General features: G+C 41.7%; 2 protein-coding genes across 6 annotated transcripts in view; one reads left to right on the forward strand and one right to left on the reverse strand.

Moving 5' to 3' along the window:
- Window positions 1-14,567, forward strand: part of LOC149351633 (solute carrier family 35 member H1) — a 55,554-nt gene extending 40,987 nt beyond the window's left edge. For 2 of the 5 annotated variants that reach the window (XM_089580953.1, XM_089580952.1), the window contains one exon: window positions 387-14,567. In XM_089580953.1, coding sequence (XP_089437079.1) covers window positions 387-437 — 51 coding nt within the window. In that variant the 3' untranslated portion in view covers window positions 438-14,567. The remainder of the gene's footprint in view (window positions 1-386) is intronic. The other 3 variants (XM_089580954.1, XM_089580955.1, XM_089580951.1) reach the window with 2 other exon arrangements.
- Window positions 13,865-26,344, reverse strand: CycE (cyclin E). Its single transcript, XM_089580956.1, has 10 exons — window positions 26,104-26,344; window positions 25,708-25,761; window positions 25,492-25,579; window positions 24,003-24,338; window positions 23,490-23,636; window positions 21,965-22,060; window positions 18,643-18,792; window positions 18,426-18,537; window positions 17,705-17,847; window positions 13,865-15,779 (listed from the first exon to the last, which is right to left on the reverse strand). The coding sequence occupies exons 2-10, from the start codon at window positions 25,719-25,721 to the stop codon at window positions 15,663-15,665; spliced, it is 1,203 nt and encodes a 400-aa protein (XP_089437082.1). The 5' UTR covers window positions 25,722-25,761; window positions 26,104-26,344; the 3' UTR covers window positions 13,865-15,662.
- Window positions 26,345-26,879: the final 535 nt, after the last annotated feature.

Genomic DNA, 26,879 nt, shown 5'->3' on the forward strand with positions numbered 1-26,879 from the left:
AAATTGGTTTTAGTAACAATGCGCAGTGTGAGGTTATTCCGGTCTGCTGTGTGCAAGATGAATGACCAGGCAAAGAGAACAGCAGCATATGATGTCACATTTCACATTTTTACTGTTTCGTTAGAATTTTAATAAGAAAAAGGAGTCTGACTTTGCGTAATGACGTCTAGTGGCAGCAGATTGTCCGCACTTTGTCTCATTGAACTCGGTGAATTCTCTTAAACCTGGAGCAAGACCTTTTTATTGATGAGCAGCGAGCACATCAGGAATTTTTTCTGTGATGTACGGTTCATTCATCTTTGCTATTTGGCGACTTGCATAGAAATGCGTCATGTAGATTTTTTTAACATCGCAGTGTGCTTTTTTGTTATAACAATTTATTTCAGCGGAAGAGAATACCCTTTACGAGCATATGGGGTCAAAGCAAAATCTGCTGAATGCAATCAGTGAAGACAGTGATGAAGAAGTTTGTCATTTTGAAATGCAGCCACTGACTAGGAGACAGCAGACTCAACGAACGGCGCATTTGTGATGAGCCAAGTGCTGCGAACCTCTATTGGGACTCCGTGTTCTTGTGTGTGTGTGTCCAAGTGTTGAAACTCTCTAGGAGCCTGCATTTTGCAGGTCCGTTGAACACTGTAGGGTGAATTTTCCCAGTAGCCAGTGGGATCAACAGATTTTGGGAAGCAATTGTGTGTTTATCTTGTAAGTGTTAGCAGTGCATTGTCTCTTGTGATTGGTCTCTCTTTTTTTAACCACAGTTTTGAAACCCTTATTTTTATTTTTATTTTTATGGACATGGATGGGATTATAATTCGTAATAGTGTCATAAATGTTTGTGGCATATGGTGCCTGCAAAGCGAAAACTTAGACATCAAATTTAGACTGGTTCTTTTTTTGTAATGAACGCACAAAATTTCCATCAATGACATTGTGGCACACCTAGTAGTAACCTTCTTTCCATCAAACCTTGAAATGAAATATTTAAAGGCTTGATGGCCCTTCTACATGCATTGGATATACCTAGGTAAAAATGCTAAGTAGCATTCATCTTGGCTAGTAACTGAAAACAAGGCCCCCTAGTTTGCTTCAGGTGTTGATGAATGAAAACAAAACTTTTTTGGTGGTGTGTGATCTTGGCTAAAACTTCGAGGACCAGTGATGCTGTGCTAGTCTGGGTGTAACCACAGTAGAGAGGATCACTCAGTGGCAAGAAAAGCCCTCCCCTCCAGAACAGCAACTTGGCTGCCCCACAGGTGCACAACACAGTAGAGGCTGTGCATTCAAGACTAAACCTGGCAGTGTTCAATTCTAGAACCTTTTCATATCCTAGGATTTAGGCTAGTACTTGGGATAGCTAGAAGAGCTGTCATACATGAAGACATCATGGGCGAGCTTAAAGGGGCCCAGAAACACAATCTTAGTTGACTGTTTTTCCTGTTGATCGCATACAGTGAGTTACAGTGGTGCTATTAGCGTCGGTAATACCGCATATATTCCGTTTTTCAATATTTTAATGTCCTCCCAAAAACAAATTCATGGCTCTGATGGTGTCCCCACACAGTGGCGAGTTTTAGAAAACGGATATGACATCACCTGGTGCGAGCTTGATGATTGACAAACAGTAAATATACTGCAAATTGTGTGAATAAATAGAGACACATTTTGTCAGCTGTCGGTGTTTTATATTAGATCAACAAAAACAGCTTGTTTGTCTTAGATAAAGGCCCTGCAAAGCAAGTAAAATAAAAATACACCACCAGGGGCTCTGGCATGGAAACGACGCTGCCAGTCTCAGCAAGAACGAGTTACAGAGAGCAGGCAACTATGGAGTGCAAACTTCCGCGACGTGCTCTGGCAGGCTGTTTTGATTGGTTGCGCCAGGTGCCGTCATTGGGAGAGCGAAATAGGAGTGGGAAGCCCCACCAAAATCGAGTTGAGGGCAGCGTTTTGTTTGCTTGTGTTTTGAAATTTCTTCATTGAATAACTCCCGTTCCTGTGCATCGATTCCTGTCATTCTTTTTAAGTCAGCATCTATGTAACATAAAGAATCCACCTGAAGTATAGCCAGTATCCCCCAAGCAGTGTTTTGCAGCCCCTTTAAAAGGACTAGTGAGCTATTTAAAAAAATGAGCAGTAGGCAGTGCTTGTGTAACAGGGGCCTTACCGATAGGTGAGAATGCAGAGTAAGGCTCATGATCCATGAAGTAGTAGGGAGCAAAACACCTTGGCATTAATATTATGGTGTCTGGTGTCATAATGAAGCTTGAGAGGGCCAATGTAGTATACATAAACATTTAGTCATGTTATATAACAAGGTGGTTGAAGTGGTCTGTGAGAATATTGAATTGACAGTGAAGAAAGTAATGATGTTGTACACCGTGATGATGGGCAACTTCAGTGAAGGTGGAAAAGTGGAAAACAGCTGACTGGAAAACAGGCAGTAGGAAACTAGCCTACGCTCTACGTATAGCAGGGGAGGGCTGCTGGCCATCCCTGTTTACATGAATGGCTTAACTGAATGAGTTCCTCAAGAATTATGAATACTGTAAAAAGCTCAGGTTTTGTGAATGGCCTGCAGTTCACAAAAAATTGGTCACACAGACTATGCATGATGTCACACAAATGAAGCTCAGATATCCAGGTAGTAGATATTTGCAAAAAGATGTGTTTGGAGATTCTGTGGCTATAGCAACATAGTTACTATTGTCAGCATGCATAAAAGAATACAAATGCCATATTTTTTGGTTATCTGATGAGCTTCACTGACACTGTTGTGCCATGCTAGCTGGTAGTTATTTGGCACCTTAGTCTGGCAAGGTTGTGAAATTTTGTTTCAAAGCTCTGGCATGAAACAAAACAGAAAAAATTCAGTGCAGTAAAAGAAAGTTGTTAATGCTGCTTTCTTCCATAAATCTAAGAACAGAAATTCAGCCTTTGTAAGCCTGGATAGAGAAACCAAAATTGGAATAGGTTTCACACTTTGTGCCTGTCTCAGCAGTGGCCAGCAGCCATTATTGCAGGGGGTAAATGTAATATACACATTGTGAATAGGCTAGAAAGAAAACCATAGAAGGAACATGCGCGGGTAGTGCGTGAAAATATACATGCTGGTTGTACAGTCTCACTAAGAGGTACCAAAAAATAGACGACAGATGGAGAAGACACTAGACACACACGTAGGCACCTACATGTGTGTCTCGAGTGTCTTCTCCATCTGCCATTTATTTTTGGGTGCCTTTTAGTAACAATGTCAAACCAACTCGCTCACCAATACGTGCTTAGCAGGTTGTGCAAGAATACCACAAGTACAGAATGTGCAGGAAAAATGAGTGTACTTTGATATGTGCAAAACAGCACAACCTGGAATCGTACTTCTCACAGTTGTCCGTGTCTTGTGGTAGCTTGTTCCTTGTGGCAGTGGTGCTAGGAAGGAACGACACTTGAACACTTTTGTGGAGCACATGACATCATGAATTTTCTATGCATGGGCATGTCTTTCAGTGAATAAATGGCAAGTTAAAAATGGGAGTACAGATGTTGAGCGAGATAAACTGTAATGGCCACAGAATGAGCAGGTCTGGCGTTCGTCTGTGTTTGGGAAGTGACATTGAGTTGTCGGGAAGAAGCAGGTCAGCCAGTTTACATGGGAAAAAAAAAAAAGAATATATGAAGGAGTTGGTACTCTTTCCTGAGAATAGGCGTTCCATATGAGTCCAGACAAGGATAGTTTAGTTTAGAAACAGTGAATGAAAACCAGACCTACCGTAATATCTCAAGTCATACCCCCCCACCTCCACTACCTGAAATTCATAGAAAAAGTCGGGTGGGCCATGTCTCAGGGACCAAACAAAAAATAATGAAAAAACTAGAAAATATGCATTTTTTTGTTTGCATCTAGCATGGTTTGACAAGAGATACGCTCAACTTTAATCACGGGATGTTATCTTGCTCGCAAGACTCATAAAACAATGTTTCACTGTCTGCAAAATCCACTGTTGGCGCCACGCGAGGGCAGCTCCAGAAGCGCACACTTCGAAACCGTGACTGTGTTCAGCTTGTGCATAAAAAGCGAACACAATGCAAAAACAAAAAGAAAAACCAAAAATGAGAAAGGAAAAGAAAAAAAAGAAGGAGCAACTGGGCAAAAGCTGAGGGAGAAAGGCATCCCAGTTACAAGCTAGCAAAGTGACAAGCAAATTGAGGCATGACCATCCTTTGACCTTGGGGTCGCGAAAATTCGGGAGGATGTGTAAACAAAACAGTTTCTTTCTGTCTCCTCTTTCGTTGTTTTTCTCTCTTTTTTTGCGGTCGTGGTGTTTGGGAGGGTATTTTTCGCAAATTGCGAGGCCCACGGTAAGGTGAATGTGATAGACAGTTTAAGCCCTCCAGAGGAATCAAAGAACTTAATAAAAACCACAAGAGCATGAAAGCCTTGAACCTCGAAAAAGTTTGATCCGAGTTGTGGAAGCTGTACTTTGATTGGTGTTAGAGAGTAAAAACACTAATGTACTAAGATTTCAGTGCTCATTTAAAGAGCATCAGGTGGTCCGCTATCCTTCCACATCAGGTGCCTTCCTCTACAGTGTCATGGCTGATAGTGTTGCTTTAACATATGAGAGAGTGTGGGGAAAAAAATATGGGCACGGGAAAGTTTCTTCATCGTCAACAAAGGAGGAAAGAAGGGCTTACAAGCACCCTCTTGAGGGAAAGGTGACTGAGTTACTGACCTTGGAAAGTTTGCCACTTTGCATATGCAATACCTTTTAGCCTCACGTGTAACAAACATGTAGACGAATGCTAATACTCTATTACTGATGCACTGTAAAGGTGACTTAAAAAGTGAAAAAGTACAAACCTCTTAGTTTACTATCTGATATGTGCAAGATGTTTCTATAAAGGGGGAGCAGGCACCAAATTTTGGTTACTGTGTTCTTTGTAATGGTGCTCAAGGAATTATTAAGCATAAACCGCCATATGAAATTCACCTGCACCTGGTGAATAATTTAACACTGAATTTTTCCTTGTGTTTAGGTTTCAGCTGCCAAATGATGGCTATGACATCAAAGTCAACTTCAGGTCACATGAGTCGTAAAGAACCTATGATGTCGTAGTTGCTTGTTCATGTGTTATCTTTCTGGCTTTTGGGGTAGGCTGGTGTAAGAGTAATGTGAAAGAGCAATTATATTGGAGTTTCTTTTTTAATTTTCTTGCTTTACTTTACCTGAAGTCAACCTTGTAATCATAGCCCCATTCGGCTGCTAAGACCAGGACAGAAAAGGCATGACAGAAGAAGTTCAGTTATAAATTATTTACCAGGTTTGGGCAAATTCCATGTAATGTATATGTGGCACACCCCATGTAATATGTAATGTAATATAGCATAGCACATATGTTCTTGTGAAGCATTTGCTGTTTTCACATTTCGTTCCATGACTGAATCAGTGAGCAATGTGCTGCAAGCAGCCAATACGCTTGCTTTTATTGCAGCTAGATAAAGCTGTTATTCCGGTATGACGGAGACAAGACAGAAAAGCCTACTTTCACTTGCCTAGGCGAGGCAAGTGTGTTGCTCCCATGCTTCTTTTGCTTATTTTTTGTTCTCTTACTTGGTTTTTGCACAGTCTAGTTTTAAAAATAACCTTGTGTTTACGTTTTTACGTTACGGCCTGATCACTTAATTTCCACATCATCGCTTTTCTTTAACACGATAGTGTTTTATATTACAACCACTGGTGTGCATTAATTACTTTTGCATGAACAGCTCTTTCTTACAAACAAGACAAGTGAAACTAAACTTGACTTTTGAGTGCGCAGGGGAGCCACATATATCACGGAAAAAAAAAAAGGTAATGCTCACCTGGAAAATTATATTCGGCAATAAAAAACAAAATTCTCTTCTGAAATAAACATTGAAAAAGGTCTGCTGAACTTTGTAAAAATAAAAACCGAAAAGTCCAACCTTTTATTATAGCCAAGGCAACACTATCAATCAGCACAAGGAGCAGGCTGGTTTTTGAAGGGGTGCCTCGGCAACAGGTCACATTCATAAATTACGAAAATTATTTGTGCAAACATTAGTAGTCATGCAGGCATTCAATAATCAAGGCATTAAATGGTATGGAAATAGGTCAGGGGTGGATTTGTGGACAACTGGAGGTGGGTGCGGGCTCATGGGCACAATACTTTTCTTAGGCTTTTTTCTTCAAAAAGATGGGGGCCAATGCAGTTTCCTTATGGAAAATTTTTTGCTTGGTGTTACGTGGCCCCACCTCTTATAAATTCGCGCCTGAGTATGGAGAGAAATGTGTGCAGGGCTCTAAAGCAACCACACGCCTTTAAAGAGTGGTGAAAAATACAGCAAGGTGAAGTCTTGCTTCTGGGGACACAGTCTCCTGTTGCCACATTTTCACAAGCATCATTCAGAAGGTGAAGCTTGAGCTGAAGGAAAATTCCTCTTTCACCTCCAGTTTTCAAATGTAATTTGCCTGATAAGTAGTTCAGGTAATGAATTAAGGCATATAATGAAATACCAGTGAATTAGGATCTGAATGGGCAAAATGCGAAGGTAGACTGAAAAATTAATATGACAGAGATAAAAATTAACATCCAGCTGTCTGCAGCAACAGTTGAGATTAGGTAGCAAGGTATTGGAAACAGTGAGTGAGTTCATCTATAAGGACTAAATAGTATCAGTTGATGTAGATACTGAGTGAGAAACTACAGAAAAATATGTACGGCAGGCATTCGCATGTGATGAAGAGCAGGCCTTCAATCTCTGAAGTATATGACAAATGCATTCTGCCAGTACACACACCTATGAGGCCAGAATTTGGAGGCTAGCGAATATGCTTGAAATGAGACAAATAATGGCAGTGCAATAAGGGAGCAAGATTACTCATTGGCGTCCACCCTAGCGCAGCCATATGGCTACAAGGGAAAGTTATACAGCTTCCACAGACACTTCGTAGTAAAAGAAAAATTTGTCCTGGTCTGGGGTCCCCTAAACATTTGACCAACTAATGGCAGCGCAGCAAGTGATGGAAAGGAAAATTATGGGCACAATGTTGAAAGGCATCATGAATATGAGTACAAATGTGAGTTGATGATACTCTTTCTGAATTTTAGAGGAAGAAACATATTTTAGCAAGATGTGATGCGTAGAGCAGATAGTAAACCAGATTAGGCCCATTAAAGTGACAGAGCTGATACTAGGTGAACTGGTAGATAATTCAGGAGTGCAGGGAATTGAAGCGGAATGATGTGGTTAGAAAGTTAGCAGGGTTAGGGTCGCTGCAGAACAGCAGTGATTGAAGATCACTGGGAGAGGCCATTGCTTTGTAGTGAACTTAAAAGGCAACTACATCGGTTTATTTGAAGGTCCTTATACTTCACTAATATACCAGGTGTTTCAGGGGAGACTTTCAAAAATTTTCAGAAATGGGCTTTTTGAGGTAAAAATATGGCTTTTGCGGCAGAATATTGCCGTGTTGGCAGACACCGGAAAGCCGGTGAATTTTCTTAAGTAGTGAGCTTGTTAACAAATGTTTAATAATTAACTTTTTAACTGTTAGAGTTAAGCGCCTAGTTGCAATTAGAGATTTGTAGCCGGTCGTTAGTAATAGCCATATCAGTTTTTAGAATTCTGAAAATGCGGTTATCCTCGGTGCTGTGGCTCAACAAAATTTGCCTACATCGTGCCAAAATACATGCACTTTCGAGAAGTGTGCAGGCAAAGCAACCTTTCCAGTGCATGTAACTAGTGAAAAAAACAAATTTTTTCAAGCCATAGCGTCAAGGGTAATCGCTTTTTCAAAATTCTGTTAATGATATGGCTATTAGTAACGGCCAGCTAAAAATCTCTAATTTCAACTAGCTGCCTAACTCTACAAGTTAAAAAGTTAATTATTAAAAATTATATAACCAGCTTACTACTTAAGACTGTTCATTTCTATGACACTGCGTTTCTGATCCGTCATACATTACCTGCACATTGGTGCCCTCTCCTGGCTTGCTGAGCAAGACATGCCAGGCTTCTATTTGGTCAGCCGAGATTTCCTGCATGCAGTCATCGCTTGCTGTTGCTATTTTAGCCACTCGGCACGCGTACCAGGGTTCTGCCAATATTTTACATGATGTCTTTGTTGCTTAATCATTATTTATAAAGCATCAACTCGGACATGCACCCAAGTTTTTCTGCTAGCTTGAAATCATTTTTCTTAGTTTTTAAGAAATGACTTGTTGTAATATAGAGAGTAAACCAATGCAGTCATCAAGTGAAACTGATTACAAGACTCCCATAGTTGCCCTTTAACATGCTGGGGATAGTGGTGGATCAAATTTCTAATTGATGTTATTAGTATTTTGAGTGGTTCAAAAGACTTGCATCTGCCATTACGGATCTACTCTGTGTTGTGAAGACACTGCATAATATGCAGATAAAGCCGAAAATTGCTCTCTTTTTTTTTTACATTCATTCGTACTAACAATTACCTCATAGATGCAGAGGTGCACCTGTGGTCATGATCTGTGACATGCTGTCCCAGACACACAGATTCACATCACTCAGTCATGCTGCAAGCTTCCATTTATTCATGCAATGGAGCTTCAACAATAACTTTTTGGTGAACTAGCGCTGTGTTATATGTCAACACTCTACAATTAATTTTGTTACTGAGAAGTCCTTGCTCTATCCTGTTGTTCTGAATTTCGATGAGGGCGAAATTCTAGAGGCCCGTGTGCTGTACGATGTCAGTGCACGTTAAAGAACCCCAGGTGGTTGAAATTTCCGGAGCCCTTCACTACGGCGTCCCTCATAGCCTGAGTTGCTTTGGGACGTTAAACCCCAATAAACCAAATCTAAAAAATTAATTAGTTCACTTTGGACAGTTCATGAAAGTATGGAACACAAAAATAACCAATGGTGTGCCAGAATGTCAGTGCCAAAAATCACCTGCTGTTATGCATATTAATGAACTCACTTCATTTTTATGCATCTGCCCTCATTACACAGTGTAACTGTACGCTAGTGCCGTGGTACCTAATTATTAAAAGGAACCGTGGGCATGTGGTACGTTTTTTTATTCTGTTGGCTGGCTGGCATTAGTTTGGGTGCATTGTATTTAGTACTTGGAGTAGAAATGTTATTTCATGCTACAACTTCTGTAGCGTATTATGTTTATGGTGTGGTCTGGTCTTGAATATTGACAGTACTGTTTGATTGCTGTCTCAAGTATATCAGGAAAAACCAACTGTAAGTGAAAGAGTGTGAACAAATTTCCTGATAGATTGACATAATCTGGACGCATCATTGTAGCTATAACCATTATGGTTTTTCTGGCATACTGGGACCAATAAATTGTGGACCACTAAACACAGTGGATATGTATTATAGCTTGTGAGCAATATTTGTTGAGATAGATATGCACAGAACCATGCTAGTCTTATAAAACACTAGTCTTGGACTGCTCGACAGTGAAACCCACGTGTTAGAAATTTGTACAGATGCACATTGTTCCTGTTAAGTGTAAGTTCTAAGTACTGCAAGCTTTTAGTGTGCAAAATTTCAATGTGAGTAATCTTTATATCTGCATGCAAAATTCACTGTCTGCTGTCTGTTGTTTTGTATACAAAAACAAATGCATTCCATGTACAGCTTGTACATACTTTGAGACTTCTAGAGTAACTTATGTCACTTGTATTTTAATTTGGCAAAAGGGGCCCCAAATTTTATAGAGGGAAGCTATTTAAAGGTGCATTGGTGCAATTTGATTTGTGTTAAATTCTGTATTTTAAACTAACTTATTGGAAATTTATGGTAAGGTCTAGTGTGAGACAAAGGATCTGTATTAGCCTTTTTATTTTGCTTTGCAGGCTTCTATTCTACTTTGCCCTTTCTTTTTATTTTTAAAACATGGTGCTTGGGAATTGATAGATATATTTTGCATTCTGCAGGCATCTTCATTGTGCATTTTGAAATCTTCCATAAGTTTTTTTTCTTGATGAATAAAAATGTGACAGGCAAAACATTGTTTTCTGCTTGTGTCTGTCGTTATAGTTACCATGGAAATGAAATATACAGGGGGAGGTAATCCCAGCACTGACAATGTATTTTGCTTCCAGTGAGCAGTGGCTTCGATGGGAATCAAGGAATTATTAATCATTAGTATCATCTAGAATGCAGGCTGATTTCTTCGGAATTTAGCAGCTGCAGAAAGATTTGTCCTGCTATGGAGCTTGAACTCAGGTTACCACCTTTATGGGGCAGTCACTCTAGCAATTAAGCTAACCTGAACGGATTTTCCTTACACTTTGGACTAATGCCATTCTCATTTCAAAAATTGTTGATCCATTCAGCCTCACCTTACCATCTGCAAGCCATCCTGGTTAGCTTAGCTGGTAGAGTGGTTGCCCCAGAAAGGTGGTGGCCCCTGGTTGGAGCTTCATACCGGGACTAATTTTTATTCAATGAAGTTTCTGAGAAAAGTGTACAGCTTTTCTTTAGCCATATAGCTGTGCTCAGGTGGATGCTAATGAGCAATTACTTCCTTGATTGAAATTTACTTCTCCTTGGAGGATTCCCTTAACATTGGACTATCTGCAATGGGTAGTAAAAACTCCTGGAACTCTGCCGTAACTGAAAGCAGTTTTCACTGATTAGACACACAGTAGACTACAGATTAGAAAACTGTTGTTTACTGTTTGGATTTGGTGAAGTACCTACACTTGGTGCAGTATATATGCTACCAGCTTTTAAGGTTGCATTTTTTAGCAATTAACTTGCGACTACTGGACTGAATAGGAACACACAGTTGGGACTTAATTGTTCTGCAGGAAACATTGTGTCATATTTAAATGAGATGCTTGGTACCTACTGCCACATGTGATTGCAGAAGGCTTGATCAGGAGAACTCTGGAATACTGGAAATGTGAATTTGGAAAAGTGCTACTGTATTCTTAAGAGATGGCAAGGACTTATTTCAATCTTTACAGTGGTGTTGCCTTGTGTTTATGGTATTCGTTTCCTTTACATTGTTTCATGAATTGAGCCAAATAGAGCAGCAAGATAGTGCAGTGGTACGCATGGCAGTATTTTTAAATTATGCCTGAAACATGGTTTAGGTACTTCAGTCTTGTAATCTTTGGAAAAGATGCTTCAAACCAACCTTCCTTGGCTATTGAGCTGCAAGAAAGTGTAACGCCCTCTAATAGAATAGATTGCCGTACTGAAGAAACTGTGAAATGGAAAAATATTTAGTGGCACTATCTGATTATGAAAATTTACTAGTTTTGCGACATGTGGCATTCCAGGCATTCTAGGTTAAAGCACCCGTCTCTGTGATGATATTTGTGACCTTTCACTCATCTGGAAGCTGGAAAAGTAATATGTATGAAAGTACTTTCATCTAAGCACTAAAATATCACTTGCCTGTGACACCATAGAAAACTGATTTTCAGCATTTCTTTCATTGACTTTGCCTATAACATGCCTCGAAAGCGCATTTAAGCAATGCATCTTCATAACAAAATGTGCAAACATGTGGAGGAGCATCACGTCAGGAAGCATTTGCTCATATATGTAGGTTCCCATTCCCTATAAGAGTGAAATTTGTTGAAGGCATTGGTAATGGTGCATGGCACTGTTGGTGACTGCAATTGCAAATCTCCTCCCTAAAAGTGAGTGTTAATGCGCACTCATCCCTGATGCTGTAAAAGGAAACAAACCAGTGGCATGCTTTCGTTTTTACACAGTAACCTTAGAAAAACTATCTTGAGCATCTTGTGACTTTTTCTCTGAAAATGTAAATTATTTGAGACTAGGTCAACTAGGTTCTACACCTGCTGTACCATAGAAAGCATGCTTCATGATAAATATCTCTGCCTCTATTTTTTTGTAGTTTAATATTTGGCTAACTTTTACAACATTTAAACGCCAAACAGTATGTCTGGTGTATGTATGGCATCTGCAAATGTAGGCACAGCATGGTGAGGAGTGCAACAACTTGCTTACCTAGAAATTGCCTGTTGCTTTTCCCCATGCATCAGGCTTCAAAATGAGAGAATGCGATTCAAAATTGGCACTTTCATTTATACTAAATCATGACAGTACACTTGACATTACAGCCGCTGCGGTGGCTCACAGATTATGGTGCCTTTCTGTTGTCCCGAAAGACAAGGGTTCGATACCAGCCGCAGAGGTCTCATTTCGATAAAGCCAAATTGCTAGAGGCTCATATACTTTGAGATGTCAGTGCACGCTAAAAAGCCCCAGGTGGTCGAAATTATCCGGAGCCCCCACTACTGCATATCTCGTAGCCTGAGTCACTTTGGGGCGTTAAACTCCATAAATCAAACCATTTGACATTACAGTCGAGGTCCATATATATATTGAATTATTGTTATACATCGAACAGTCAGAACATAGCCTTAAAAATCCTGTGCAGAAGTATTCCAGAAACATTGTTCAGCAGAACATTCGATATATCAAACTGTGTTCTTCTAACGGCACCCTTCGCACCCTTTTCACATGTGGACATGGATCGAGTGCGTAGCCTTGGGCAGCTGCTGGCGCTGTGAAACCACATGACAAATTTGAGGGTGATTTTCCATGCCAAATCGCTGGCATACGATGAATCCAACCTTCCCCTTTGGATTACCTTTAAATTGGAGCTTTCAGTCGATTACAATTACAGCTTCCATTGGAAAGCCCAATTGGAAGCCAATGATTTCCATGACTGAGATATGCAGTGCTCTGTACAAGCACAGAACAGTGAAATAATGAGGTTCTTGGAGAAAAGATAATAGCCACTTAATCTGCCGACTTGTTTTAATCATTTCCACCATCTCTGCAGTCGTGATTAAATACAACAATTTCACTAAACGGACCAGCGCCACTGGCTTCAGGAGGAAGGTCCAATGAATGGTGTATATAAGCCTGAAGAAAAAAGTTATTTGAGTAGACATATATTGAACACACTGGTTTTGTGTCATGTCTTCAGGCTTTGTGCTCCTATGGTTTATGTCATGCGTGCTTGCATGTGGCCCGTTTCAAGCTCCCACTTCAGGTGAGAGCCAGCAGTTCTTACGGGCTTCAGTTGGTTCCAAATACGCAGTTGGAACCAGCTGGACATTCCGATTGTTTCAATCTTAATAACAGGATCCTGTTAAATTTCAAATGCACATGTAGAACTGATTGCACATTCCAGTTGTATACAGTTGGTTCCAAAAACAATCAGGAATTTCAGAATTGGACCCTTTTTTTTTTTTTGCCTGGGTGCCTACTAAATATGAAAATGTTATTACGGTGCTCTAGCTATGCTGCCTGTTGAAACTGAAACCTTTTTTTTTTATTAGTCTAAACTACAGAGTACAACATACAGTTGAACCTCACTATAACAAAATGGTTTATAACAAGCGAAAGGAGGTAGAATTTTCCTTCAAATGGATATGAACCCCAAGCAACCCCGACTGGCCACTCCTCCAATGCGTTTTCTAGGAGCTGAAACTAATGAAAGCTGCAGAAAAAAATTGTTGCATGTTGGCGAGGATATTCTGCTGGCCTCCTCTCCTGTTTTGATACAGAAACGTCTACTCATGCATTAAAAATGGCATCCAAGGCATACCTGGGGAGGTGCAGGACAGCCACACCCAACGCGAGGGAGAATAAAAGACTGAGGAGCGACTGCAGGGTTGCATTTTTCAAAGCTTGTCACTAAATTTCAGCACTAAAGCTGCTTGTATTCTTGTGGAATTTTGACACACTGAAGAGTGGTAAGCAGAAGATTTCTTATTGGAAAAGCACTTGTTCATCAGTGCACGTTTTGTATTATTACACTGCTTAATGAAGGAATTAAATGGCATACTATGCAGAGATCACAACTTTATTTCAAATGCATCATAAAAATAGTATTCACCTTCACTATTCACTATTCGAGTTTACAAATAGTGTTCAATGCCACAGATTGCGTATTGGTACCATAAATGACTCCAAAAGGTGACCAAACCAAAGAACCTAAAAAGTATACAAAGTTGATAGACAATATGATGGGCACCAAGAAAGTACATCCACTTGAAGGCCACCAACTGCGAAGGTGTATGATGTGAAACAGTGAGCCCCCAGAGGCTTCGCAACTTAATGCAGTAGACTGGAAGACACAAGAAACCCACACACTATTGAAATGATAGCAGCAATAAGTTGATTATTGCACATTACTAATCGTCACAATGCATTTGAAAATCTTTGCACCAAGTGCTGTTTGTACCAAACTTCCCTAGCGTACAAAAAAAAAAAGTCTGCTGCAAGCTTACGATTACCTTAAATACAAAATCTGTCAAATCCATTGAAAAGCAAAATGTAAATGTGTGCAGATCCACTTCTTCCGCTCCAAGCTCAAGCTCAAAATGAACTTGCAAGAGCCAGTCACCCCATTGTGCACAAGGACATGCTACTGCAAGGCCTTGCACATGGGCACATGCAGCCAACAAGACTGACTCTCCGGTCACTTCAGCAAACGCCTGGACGCACGATATGTACATCTCTGAAATAATACTCAAGAGAAATCAGTGGGCACCATTCTGAACAACTAAAATAACAATTTCAAGTAAAATAGCAGTTTGCAAAGCTGCAAATGCGAGAAAACTTGTAACAGCAAAGGTGCAAGTAAAATACAGGGTGAAACTGTGTCAAGCTTCCTGCCTCCCAGCACAAACGCACTGTATATAGGAAGCACTAAAGCAGAGCAAAAAAAAAAACTGGTCATGACTGGGCACTTCCGCCAGCCAGGCACATGTGGGCAATACATTCTAAATGGCACAACATTTGAGATCTCAAAGGGATCAGCTGTCCCTAAACAGTGCAGCAAAAGTGTACCAACATGGAGCCTCATGGCTGATGGCAGTGAAAATACAGTGAGCTTCGGGAACAAAAAAACAATGCAATGCATAAAAATTGGCCCCCTTTGCTTGGCAATACACCAAAAAGATTGAGCACAATTCTTCAATGCAATTCTCAACAGTGGCAGTGAAACGGCACCGCATGGGGTGCACCACAATGAACAGGGCACAAAATGTTGGCAACATGAGCTCAAAAAAAAAAAAAAAAAAACTGACATTTTTGCAACTTTCACATGCGAGTCACAATTTGATATCAAGCTTGTCTTGCCACAGCTTGATTGCCGAGACAATCTAAAAAGTCTGGCAAATACATTCGCACAAAACTGTTACACAAATGATACAGAATGTATCTATTTACATGATTACAAGAGCATGGAATGGGTAATTGTACATGCCCAGCTTTCCACAGACTTGCAAGAGCTTTGTTGCTCTCCTAGGAAGAAACTCTACAAAAAAGAAGGCAACCAGAACTTGCAAGTAGACAGGCAGGTCAAAACACCTCGTTTGCTATTAGTATGTGCACACCATTGAGCCGAATTCCTCACTTAAGTGAAAAAAAGAAAACTCATTCAGCTGTAACAGCCATACAACAAGGTCGGCCAGGACAATTGAGACTAGACATGCAAGTGCAACTATACTCTGGTCACATTTCCTTGCTCAGCAAGATGTGTTCTCTATTTTTTTACACAGAGGTGTGCTGTTGACAAATTAAACACAATAGATATAGCAACATGGCCTGACAAATAAAGCATCAGCCAACCCTAGGCAAATTACTGAACAGGAGGTGGTGTGAGGAGTCCCAAAACTGCATTGCTGCCATTAGTCACCTTGTCACGCTTGGATTCCAAGGATGCATTGGCTTCTTTCTTCAGGCAGAGTGCCTTTTCCTGTTGAAAGATTACATACAGGTTTACATAACTTATATAATTAGTTCTGCTTGTCAAAATGGTCAAGGATTCTAAGTCTTGTTTGTACAGTAACCAGGCACCATGACTGCCTGGGAGTTTTCATCACTTATTTCCTCTTTCACCTTCTTTCAGATCTATTCTAGGCACTAATTATTATCCAATGGGATGAAATTTTGCAACTTTTTTTTGTAGAAAAGCAACCTAAAAATCCGCAGCAAAAATTTCCACCTTCTCTGATGATCAGTTATGATATTTCCGGCAGCTCTTCATATATCCACTTCGCAACTCAGAATGCTTTCAAGTTTAAATTACCATATTTCTTTTGACAATCTCTCGGGGCAACGGTGGGCAAACACACAGAAAGTGAGAACATGCAGATGCCTTCATGGCCAGTCTAGCAGTGGCAGCGCGACCAAGCCCACTCGAGTCTGGCCATTGTGCCTCCAGCTCCTCCACGCCACTCGTAGAGACGTGCAAGCCGCAACAGAGGTGGCAACGGTTGCTGCCATAGTTGAGTCACCAACGCGATTGCAAAACGTCTTGTCGCGTTTACGACTTCCGAGTAGTGAAGGTTTACTAACATTTTTCAGGCAATTTCACAAACATATATTTCTCATTTTCGTTTCTGTTCTCCACTGTGCTCTCGAGCCTTCACGCAACAATTGCATGTAATGAAAAATTGCAGACTTTTCTCACTTGCATTGTATCCAGGCTTAACTGCATTGTTCTGCTAGTGTTTGCACGTACTTGCAATGTAATCATTTTCAAAAATACAAGGCCCAATGCGCCCGTAGCAGGAGTAGCTGTGGGTCCACACCGCAGCACTACTATTTCTGACACTTGCTCATTGCGACGGTATGACAGCATAAATCGTGCTGCTTTTGAAAGGAGCACAGCTAAATTGTTGCTTAGATGCTACCGGCCCATGTTTGATGGTCAAAACACTGTGGGGGGTGAGCTCGTACTTCAAGAGTCAAGGTAATAAACTGCACTTTAGCTTAATGTGAAGAACAAGCCACAATGAAAAACGAAACGGAGCTTTAGCACCACACACCACAGAGGTTTGATGCCATGAGGCTTTCCACTTGCTGCTGCAGTGCGAAGTGTGCTCCCTCATCGAGACCATCAGCAGCAGAGCAGCTGAACGCCGCACAAGAAATTTATCACATGTAATACACACCATCGCTCGACACATCCTCGCTGCAAGCGTGTACCAGAAATAGCAGCACCACAGTGCAGCCCCATAGCTGCCATGGGTGCCGTATACTTTTGAAAATGATTGTACCATCACACTATTTATGGAGTTATCACATCACATATAAAGTTAATCTATTCAGCTGGTAATTTATAGTTACGCACAGCACCAGCCCTGTGCTGTTCACTATTTCTATTTACCAGGTTGGCTCCAACAAGAGCTCAGATCTGTCTAAGTAACAGCTCACATCACATGAAGATACAAGTGTTAGCAGCAAAGATAGGAGGACATCCAACAGCACTCTTCTGACAAGTTGGAGCACGTTGGAGCAGACCATACACAAAACAACATCATAACTGGCCAGCTACCTTGACTCTACCGTGGGCTCTGCAAGGCAGTGTGCTGCACCAAAGATTGACAGTTACTAATGCCTGATCCGAGAATGTCAAATGGAACAGGCTTAAATTAAATGGCTGCAATTAAGGGCAAAATAACAGAAGCTCATAGGTATAGATACAGAATAAAGCACAGGATATACTACGTTAAACTTATCTCAGTTTCAAAAAAAAAAAACCCAAAGAAGAAAGCGGCAGAATAACAGATCCTCGGCATAAAAGTGATGTAAGGCCTCTAGTGATACTTAAGTTTTTATTATACACCATAAAATAAAGAGTGGGTAAAAATAAAACAGCCCATCAGCTCTACTTACCACAAGTTGGAGATTGACATGATGAACTTGTATCTCGTGTCCAGACTTCCCAGAAGTTCCAGTTGTCTCTTTTAAACCTTTGATGACCGTAGCAAAAGGTACCATCCATTCAATACATGAAGCTAATTCAACATTCTTGTAGCCTGCAAGGAAATGTGTCTGCATTAGAATGTATTCTTCCCCCACAAATCTACAGTAGGCCTTTGGTTACTTAAGAACTTCTTATCCAATCAATTTATTGTGCGTCAGGCTTTGAAACAACAGCAGTTGCATCACAGCTCGCAAGCAGCTATTTTACTGCAAAAAACGCCCAGTGTTAATTTGCTTAGTTCAAGCTGGTGCACACAATGGTCACTCATGTGGCCTTGCTCTAGTAAAATGAGATTTCAAACTGCTCAGCACAGCATGGCCCATCAACAATGGACAAGGCAACATGCAGTTCTGTAGGCAAAGAATGTTTCTGTCCCAAATGCAGAACCAAAAAGGGGAAAAGGTGGATTTATATAACATTTCAGGGAAACTACTTCAATATGATCACGAAGAAAAAAAATTCCAGGCAAATGATGCCCTGCCGTAAGGTAAAAATGCAACTAAATAATATGACAACACAAGAAAAAGCAGATGATATGCCTAAGCCACATGTATGGAACTTTTCTTTCAAGTTTCATCCAGTCATTTAGTCAACAACTCTGGACCTAGTGTAGAAACAGTGCAAGCTCACCAGAAACAGCAGATGCCAGAGCTGGAGACATCATATGATGAATTGCTGAAGCAGCAATAATACTGTATGTAAATTGTAGGCAGTCTACATCCAGCATGCATAGATCCACCAACTGAAATAACAAAACAACAGGCTTCAGGTTGTGTACATTAATGCTAGGATTGAACAATGCCAGAAAACAGAAACAAAGGGAAGAATGCACCAGTATTTAGCACACCTGTGCAACTTGTACAAAGGAGCAAGCTGAGAATCCTGGATATAGAAAATTTTCATCTTCCTTGTTCCTCTTCTCTTTCTTGGCAGCGACCTGCAGGTACGTGTTCAGCCACCCATTGACAGTCACAGGTGTCAGGTCCCAATTGAGAGCCTGCAGAAAAGCACAAAAGGCCATTAAGTAGTATTCAGAACGGGGAGCTCACTGTGGAGGATGTCCATGATGTCACCAACCGGTGAAACTGCCTCCTCCTATACCCCGCATTCAACGTGCAGCTGGGAGCCAAGAGGAACGTCATTGTTACCATATGAACTGCCAGCTAAATATACACAGCAGTGCAGGACAACAAGGACTACAGATGGGACGAGCACTCATCCTGTCTTCTTAGTCTGTGGTCCTTGTTGTCTTGCACTAAATGTACATATGAAACCAACCAGCCCGAATTTGTTATGCCAGCTAAACCTGGATGCTGCTTGGGGTATCCCACAGAGCAGGAGCTGCAAGCTTGCCAGGCACACAAGGAAATCTCCGCTAACCCCCTGCCAAGGAGGGGATTGTTACCAGCAGCCAAGCACTCCTCTGCCCACCACTGAAAGCTATGTGCAAAGAACAACAGCACTAGAAGGAATGCATGAACGACAAGGCATACTTATGCCAAGATGGACACTCTCTGCAAAATATGCTTGTTTTCTCAATTAGACAAGCTATAGGGCCTCTAATGTGTCATTTGTGCTATTTCTGGTCTCTTTTTAGAGCATAAATTCTAAATAACTAGCCATTAGAGCCAAAAACCGCTACTGCGATCACAAGATCAACCTCTGTTCGAAATGCTGCAGAAGCAGCTCTTTTCAGTGGAGTTGTTTTGTCAAAAAACTTGACAAATGCAGGCAAGTCAAACAAAAGTAGTTTTATGCGATACTTTGCTCACTCCATGCTTACCAACATTAACACTAACACATATTATTGATAAGTAAACAGATTGATTTTGCAAATGAGATAAAGCAGGAGAGCTGCAGAGATCGTGCAAACATTGTGAAAACCGGCCGCCGCTGGCAGTGTGGGGCCGCCCCCTGCCCTAAGGGTAAAGAGGGTCTTACCCCAGAAATTTTATTAGTAAGTCACAATTATGGAATATAAGTAACTGTAGTAGTAGTGATTTATTATAAAATAAAAATAAAAAAGGAAGAAAAACATGGTGCTGGCTGTGACAATCGCTGTCTACTAACTAAAGCACCCAAGCTGCGGCTGGCTGGAATGAAAAGGACAGGAAGATATGTAGGGGAAGTACAGATAGAAGCGATACCAAAAAAGGACAGGGTAGATCTATATACATTACTTGCACACAAGTAACCATATTAACATGTATTTTTGTGTCCCCATTCTAAATATGCCATTTCATTTCTTGTAAACGAGTACCTTGAAGGTTGCATATGCACTTGTCGCAAGCTTTTTAGGAATTTTGCTGCAAGGAACTTGCTAAAATGTGTGCCATTGGTTTTTCTTGATATCAAGGAATGCAATAAAGATAATCTTATCCTGCCAGTCTTGGACCTTGAGTTATATGTGTATGTAGGGGTTGGACTTTTAAGTTTAAAAAAAGAAAACCACAAAAGTACTCCAAATTCAATTTTTGACATTCGGTTTTAACCAATAAAGGTCAGCATCCTTATGTACTTTTAAATCCTTACTTACAGAAAATGGCGAACAACTTAGCCTGGTTAGGCCAAATGCAAATAAAGTGCACTAGCACTTTGATTTCGATTTTTCAAGGTCGAGCAGGTTTCAGACAAAGATCGGCGAAATCGGACTTTGGCTTTGCCTTAACTCCTTCCCTACCACGCCCATTCAGCTCCATTAGCCTGCTAACTGACTCTGTGCACAGATTTCAAAACCTTCCGCGTTGCTTACAGCACGCTACCAAGAACAAAAGTTCAGTTTTTGATGCAGTTTTCTTGTTTCCCTTGAGGTGGCATTTTTTTTAACAAGCTGCGAAGACCCAGTGGCGCACTACTTTGCTGCTCGACTTCAGATCCTTCTGTGTTGCTTATGGGCACGTTACGCCAACTGGCTTGTAGTTTGACAACCGAAGTTTCATTTTCGATGTACGTTTTTTCCCCCGCAAGGAGGAATTTTTTTAATAATGCATTCCAATGATGCAATAGCGTTAAAGTCGCTTGGCGGCCTCTTCTTGTGACACGCACACTCTAAAATGTTGCAAATCTCAGGATTACTGGTTTTTATGCAATTGATGTTATCGACAATTGAAGCAGCAGCGAGTCTCAAGATGCCTTTTCATCGGGATCCAATGCCACATCAGCAATGACGAAAACCAGCCTGGAACACAGGTGGCCGCGCTCCAATGCAGCCACCAAGATTTTTTTCTCTAAAATCTTGTTTTTGGTAAATAAAATTTTCTGTTGTAATGTGCAATTCACTATTTAAACTTACAAGCCTAAAAAGTACATTTATTTAGTTTGTTTTCGTACACTGCATAAAATTTTAAATTCAGCAGTTTCTACAGAGAAAAAAAACTGCTGAAACCTACAAATAAATACATTTTTTTTCCCAGAAGGGAAAGAGTTAAGGGTATTATACGGTAGCATTAATAGGTTAATGCCCACAGATGCAGAAATGGTCATTCTCAATACATTCAAAGGATCGCTGCGAGTCCTCATGCCACTCCTAGTGCAGTGGTAAAGCAATACACCACTGCCATGTGATGGCAGGTGCTGCCGCTGGTGGGCTTGTGAGACCCAGGTCGCTCTTCCCGAGAAACCTCTCATGACCACTGATTAACTGAACTGCCACCTGCCACAGTGGCACCAGACAGATAAATATTGGCAAAAAGTGGCAGTTTTGAAACAGTATAACAAGTTCTATGATAGCTAGGCTGATAATTTTACCCTTATTTCTTACTGCATTCTATGATGTCCAATGGGATTTGTTTTAGCAAGTTCACTGCAGCAACAGTTCTGAAAGGTTTCAACAAAAAAAAACTTGTATAACATGTTACATAAGAGTACAAAGACATTTTGTACTCTTGTAATTTTGTAATCGGCACACAAAAATACAACTTTCCGGAAGATTTCGGAATTGTGACTTCATTAATGAAAATTTTCGTTTTAGGCCTTCTCCCCTAAACATACATTTAACATATAGCTTTACAGAGGTTTAATTCAAGCTGCAAGTAGTAACACTGAAAAGCTACTGTAAGCCAAAAATCTAAACTAGTAATCATGGTCAGTAATCACAATAAAGAACAATGTACAAAAATGCACACACAAAAGGAAGCAACCATAAAAGAGGGGGAAAAAAAAGCACTTGCCACAAGAATGGACAGCTCCTTATCAAGAATTTCAGCCTCCTGGCAAGCACCATCAGTGACATAAGCAAACTCTGCCAGCTTTGGTGGATAGATTTCCTGGAAATGCACCCAGACAAAAGGCAGGCATATTTAAAAAAATAAAAAATGCTGTCATTTGGCCTGTAGTTATGTAAGAAAATACACCTACAGAAGTCTAGGAGATTAACACTTGAAGAAACTACAATCAAGAAGCACTACGAAAAGCATCATCATCAGCTTAACCACATCCACTACAGGACGAAGACCTTTCCCATTGATTTACAATTAACCCTGTCCTGCGAGCCAGCTGCAACCACCTAACCCCTGCAAACTTCCTGATCCCTGCCACCACCAAACTCTCCGCTGTCCTGTTACGTTCACCTCATCTTTTTATCTACTCCGTGAGCGTAACGAACCATCTGTTACCCCCCTTCCGCATTACAAACCCTGCTCATGCCCATTACAAATTAATGACAGGTCAAATAATGCAGCTCACCATTCTGAAAGTGCCAAGAAAAGAACATTTTACCATTAGCATTAATCGGAAACAAAAATAATCATGAACCAAAAATGAGGGGGGGGGGGGTTACATACATGGTACAGCCAGCCAAATCTTTAGCTGGCATGCGCAACGGCCGCGTTTTCCGTGCTCCTGCAGCTTATGACGGCGCAAACTTGCTAAGATATCAAATTTACGCAGAGGCTCACTAAACCCCTGCTTAATATAGAGCTTTCCCCAGGTTTGCTTCGTCATAAAGCGCAGGAGCGCAGAAAAAGCGGCCGTCGCACACGCCAGCTAAAGATTTGGCCGGCTGTACATGCTAATAAAGCCATGCTTTCTTAAAAAAAGACAGACAACAGCAATTAATGCTGTTCAGACAAAACAACACCTCTTGTCTTATACTTTACGACAACAAGCAGAAAATTTCTGCTTGGTTACCTCATAAACCATGATGCCACAGTTAAGTTCACACATTTGAACAAAGGAAAAAATGTAAATTAGAATGCAGTTCAGTGGTAAAAAAAGGCAACGTTTCGATGCAAAAAGCTTATGCTGCCAAAGTAATCTTCCCATGAGGGCACCCTAAAAACACACAGCAATGTAAGAGACTCCAGCCATCTTGCTAATGCCACCACTTCTTGGCCTCTGAGACCCTTCTTGAAAGCTAGGGGGCATGTGCACAGCAGCTAGCACAAGTACCCTGAATGCTCAGTCAAATGACATGATGCTGGTTTACTTCCAGCTACAATACACTTCTGACAACACTCACCTTTTCACTTGAGTTATAAAACTGGCTTTAAAGTAGTGCTGCACTTGTATTGCAAACTGCATGCTAACACCAGAAGACAGGTCCAAAGGAAATGAGCTGACGAGATTCAGGATCCCGCCAGCATACATGGGATCATTACGTGTCAAAAGAGAGTATGCCAGGCAAGAGTAACAATTACGTGACAACATGAATTTGTAAACTAGTGAGTGTTATGGAACATAGTGAACATAGCACACCTCCATTTTGGAAGAAAGAAACAGAGCTGTGATGCCAAGCAGCTGTAGTTGGTTCTTTGGAAGGTTGGAAGATTTGGCCAGATAGCGGTCGAGGATGTCCTGAGCCAAGTAGTAAGTGTCTCGGTGCAACCTGTACACTTCACAGACCTGAAAATAAACAACATAATGTTAGCTTACCTTTGAATACTCTAATGGAGAACGTGCCTCTGTTTCTGTGTTGTGGGTAAGCATTAAGTTCACCTCAAAAAGAGTCCACCACTGCACAACCATGATTAAACTGTCACAGCACAGTGACCTAACAGACTGCCCTTTATATTGTAAATATTTAAAGGCGCCAAAAAACACACATACAAGAGAAGACAATGGGACAAAGCCAGACAACTTCAAAGACAGTTTGCCGGCTCCATCATAGTCTTCCCTCTTAATATGCACAGCTCATATGAAACTTTTTCATGCAATATGCCAGTGTCTTCCTCATACTATAATGCAAGGTACAAATCAAACCAGTCGTACCTCGATCAGCCAGTCAAGAAGGATAGCACGCATTCGTGGCTGCAAAGCAGGATGCCTCTCAAGCACTGAAGCACTGTGGACGTAAATGATGTCTTTACGGATCATCAGACCCCACACATTCTCTTGGTCAGCCCAGTCGAACTGTGGAAGTGGGGAATTGCGGCTTGTCCGCGGCTCTGGTGTTGGAAGGCTATGAATGCCTCGGAAGTGACTGTAGCTTTTTGGCGTGCCTGCACTGCCAAAGTATGGCTTGGAGCTGCGATCCGGGGTTCCAAAGGATGTCTCCATTGATGGTGCTTCTTCAAAGCTCTCAGTGACATCTGAAGATAGCATATCCTGCGTTAAAAGCATTTGCAAGAATTAAGGTGCTGTATAGTACCTCATTCTGTACCACCCACTCCTGCCTACGGCCTGACATCCAGGCTGGCAGTATGCAACAAAATGAATATCAAAAACTTTGCACCTAACTTGCAATGTGTGGAAGTAACAGTAACTTCAGAACTGAACTGTTTAAGCCGCTCAAATAAGCTGCATAGAAGAAAGCGATTACAACAAAGTAAATAAAAATTTCCAAGTTTTCTTACAACCCGAATCCTTCAAAAACCCACCAAGGAAAGTTTTTGCTAACGAGAAATGTTTCACTCTGCATAACTGCGAACATTACAATTATATAATGCACACCGTGAAGTCATGCGAAGCGAATTCTAAGACGCCAAAAATGTGCGTAGTCGGATGCCATAAGGTGAACTTCACTGCACATGTAGTCACAATAACATTTTCACAAATTCATCGCCCACTGCGGGAAAAAAAAATATTTGGGAACCAGAGGAAATCAAGCTGAACGAAGCACTACACCTCGCGTAAACGGCTGATGTGGCCATCGTATGGCATTACTGCAGAAGCCCGAAGGTGTTTGCTCCTCGCTATCGCCATTCCTTGCGACCTCAGAGAATTTTGAGAAAACGCAGAAAACTTAGCAGGCACGAAAACTGCGGGAGCAAGGCACAAAAACGAATAACCGCACCGAATGCCGTATGGGCATGGCGCCACACAAAGGATGTCGTCAGCACAGCAAAATTCAGATAAAATTAATGCGTAGAATATCGATATAAAAAAACAGAGCTATGCTCTGCACAATCAATAATAAATTGAAGGGTGCTCAGACAGAGGACAGATTGAGCGCACAGAGATCAGTAATGAGGGGGCTTGGAACGAGAGGCTTCGCGGTCTATTGTACCTAATACCGGTGAAATATGGTAGGACGAAAACGCTGATATTCAGTGAAAATTCCACGAGGTCATCCAGCGAAAACTTAATGTAAAGTGCATTTCTCAGTAATTTAATGCTAAGCAAACATCCCACCATGTCACAAAAGCAAAATGTGCGGCACAACACCAAGGTCCGTTGAGCGCCAAAATGTAGCACCGCCCCGCTATTTTTTTTTCCCACGCGAAGCCTTATGCACGCAAATCGAAAAAAATTCACTAACCTCTATCGTTACCGGTGTCCGCCGTTTCTTCCGAAGCATAATGGAACCCGCAGATCCACGAGATCGCTTTGATCGGGTCGTTTTTGCACTGAAAAGACCCACAGCGCACTGTAAGCAAGGGAATCCCAATGCCGCCAAACCCATTCGTGAATACAGCACAAATAACCGCATTTCCCGCTGAAAAAACCAGAACTGAGTACTTTTTCCGAGACTCACTTTCTTTTAGACATGTCTTCTGAGATGGCAGGGTCACTATTCCATCCGAAATATCTGCAAAGGCGGGAAAAGCGGGGTGAGCGGCGAATTGCCGCCAAGATTTTGGCGCGGTTACGGGCGACCAGTCAGCACTCACGTAACCGCGCCAAATCGAACAGGCATATCCGGCCTTAAAAAGACCGATTGCTTCTAAATATAATCGGTTAGGCTTCTGCAAGCAATATTCATTGCTGAAAAACAATGAGTGCCAAACATAAGATAGCTACCATCAGACAAAACTCGGTCACCAAAGCCGGGCGGTCAGAAAGACCGGCGCTTACATCGAGCGGGAAACAATCCCCTACACTGAAATACATTATAATGTACGCTGGAAATGCAGAAACGAGGTGTACTTACAATTTAGGTGAGGTAAAAAGCCGCCGAAATGAGCCTTCGCAGGTCTAGCTAGAGTGCAGGAGAAAGGCGGGCATCCCCCAGGTAGGTAAGCGGTCGCTGCTCGGAGCGAGGAGCAAGCACTGCCGGGTTTCCCTCTGCTGGCAGACCCGCGTTGGCCAAAAGCGCGCCGATGAAAAACAGCTGAGTGGAGAGGGAGGTGTTGTCCTCTCCTATCTTTCTTTCCTTTGCCTTCTTTCCAGCTTTCCAGTGCTCTGGTAGGGTGGCTAGACTAGCTCTGGCTCTGCTCTTGCGCTCCTCCTTTCCCTCCGCCTTTTCGTTTACCCTCGCTTCTCTCTCTCTCTCTCAGTTGCTCTCTTTCTCCTGCTCTTTCCGGAATGCTGGAGCGGCTGGAGTTGCCGGACGCCGCATGGCGCTCTCCCACGTCGCTGCTCTCCGATCTTGCCGTCTCCCTTCGCCCGAATTTCGATTGCTCGATCGCAGCTTATGCTTCTCATGCGAAATACTCCGTGCATTCGTTCGTTCCCTGCCTGCTCATTAAAGCCAACGAACAGCCTGCGTCAAAAATGTACGGCCCAAGGGATTTGCTTTCGGGACGTGCAGTATACGTGGCTCGTTTTGCATTGTCAGCGATAGAAATCTCTCGTAGTTGACAGGAACACTCATCATCGCCCCTCTGGCTGAGGACAACCAGGGGTGCTAGACAACCTTACTACACGGCTTAGAAGTAAACCCCTTGGCCTGCGTATTTCTGACGCAGACTGTGCACTGAATCTGCT

Source organism: Amblyomma mixtum, chromosome 3 (genome assembly GCF_055824585.1).
Source record: "Amblyomma mixtum isolate Tamu chromosome 3, ASM5582458v1, whole genome shotgun sequence".
Classification (NCBI taxonomy): domain Eukaryota; kingdom Metazoa; phylum Arthropoda; class Arachnida; order Ixodida; family Ixodidae; genus Amblyomma; species Amblyomma mixtum.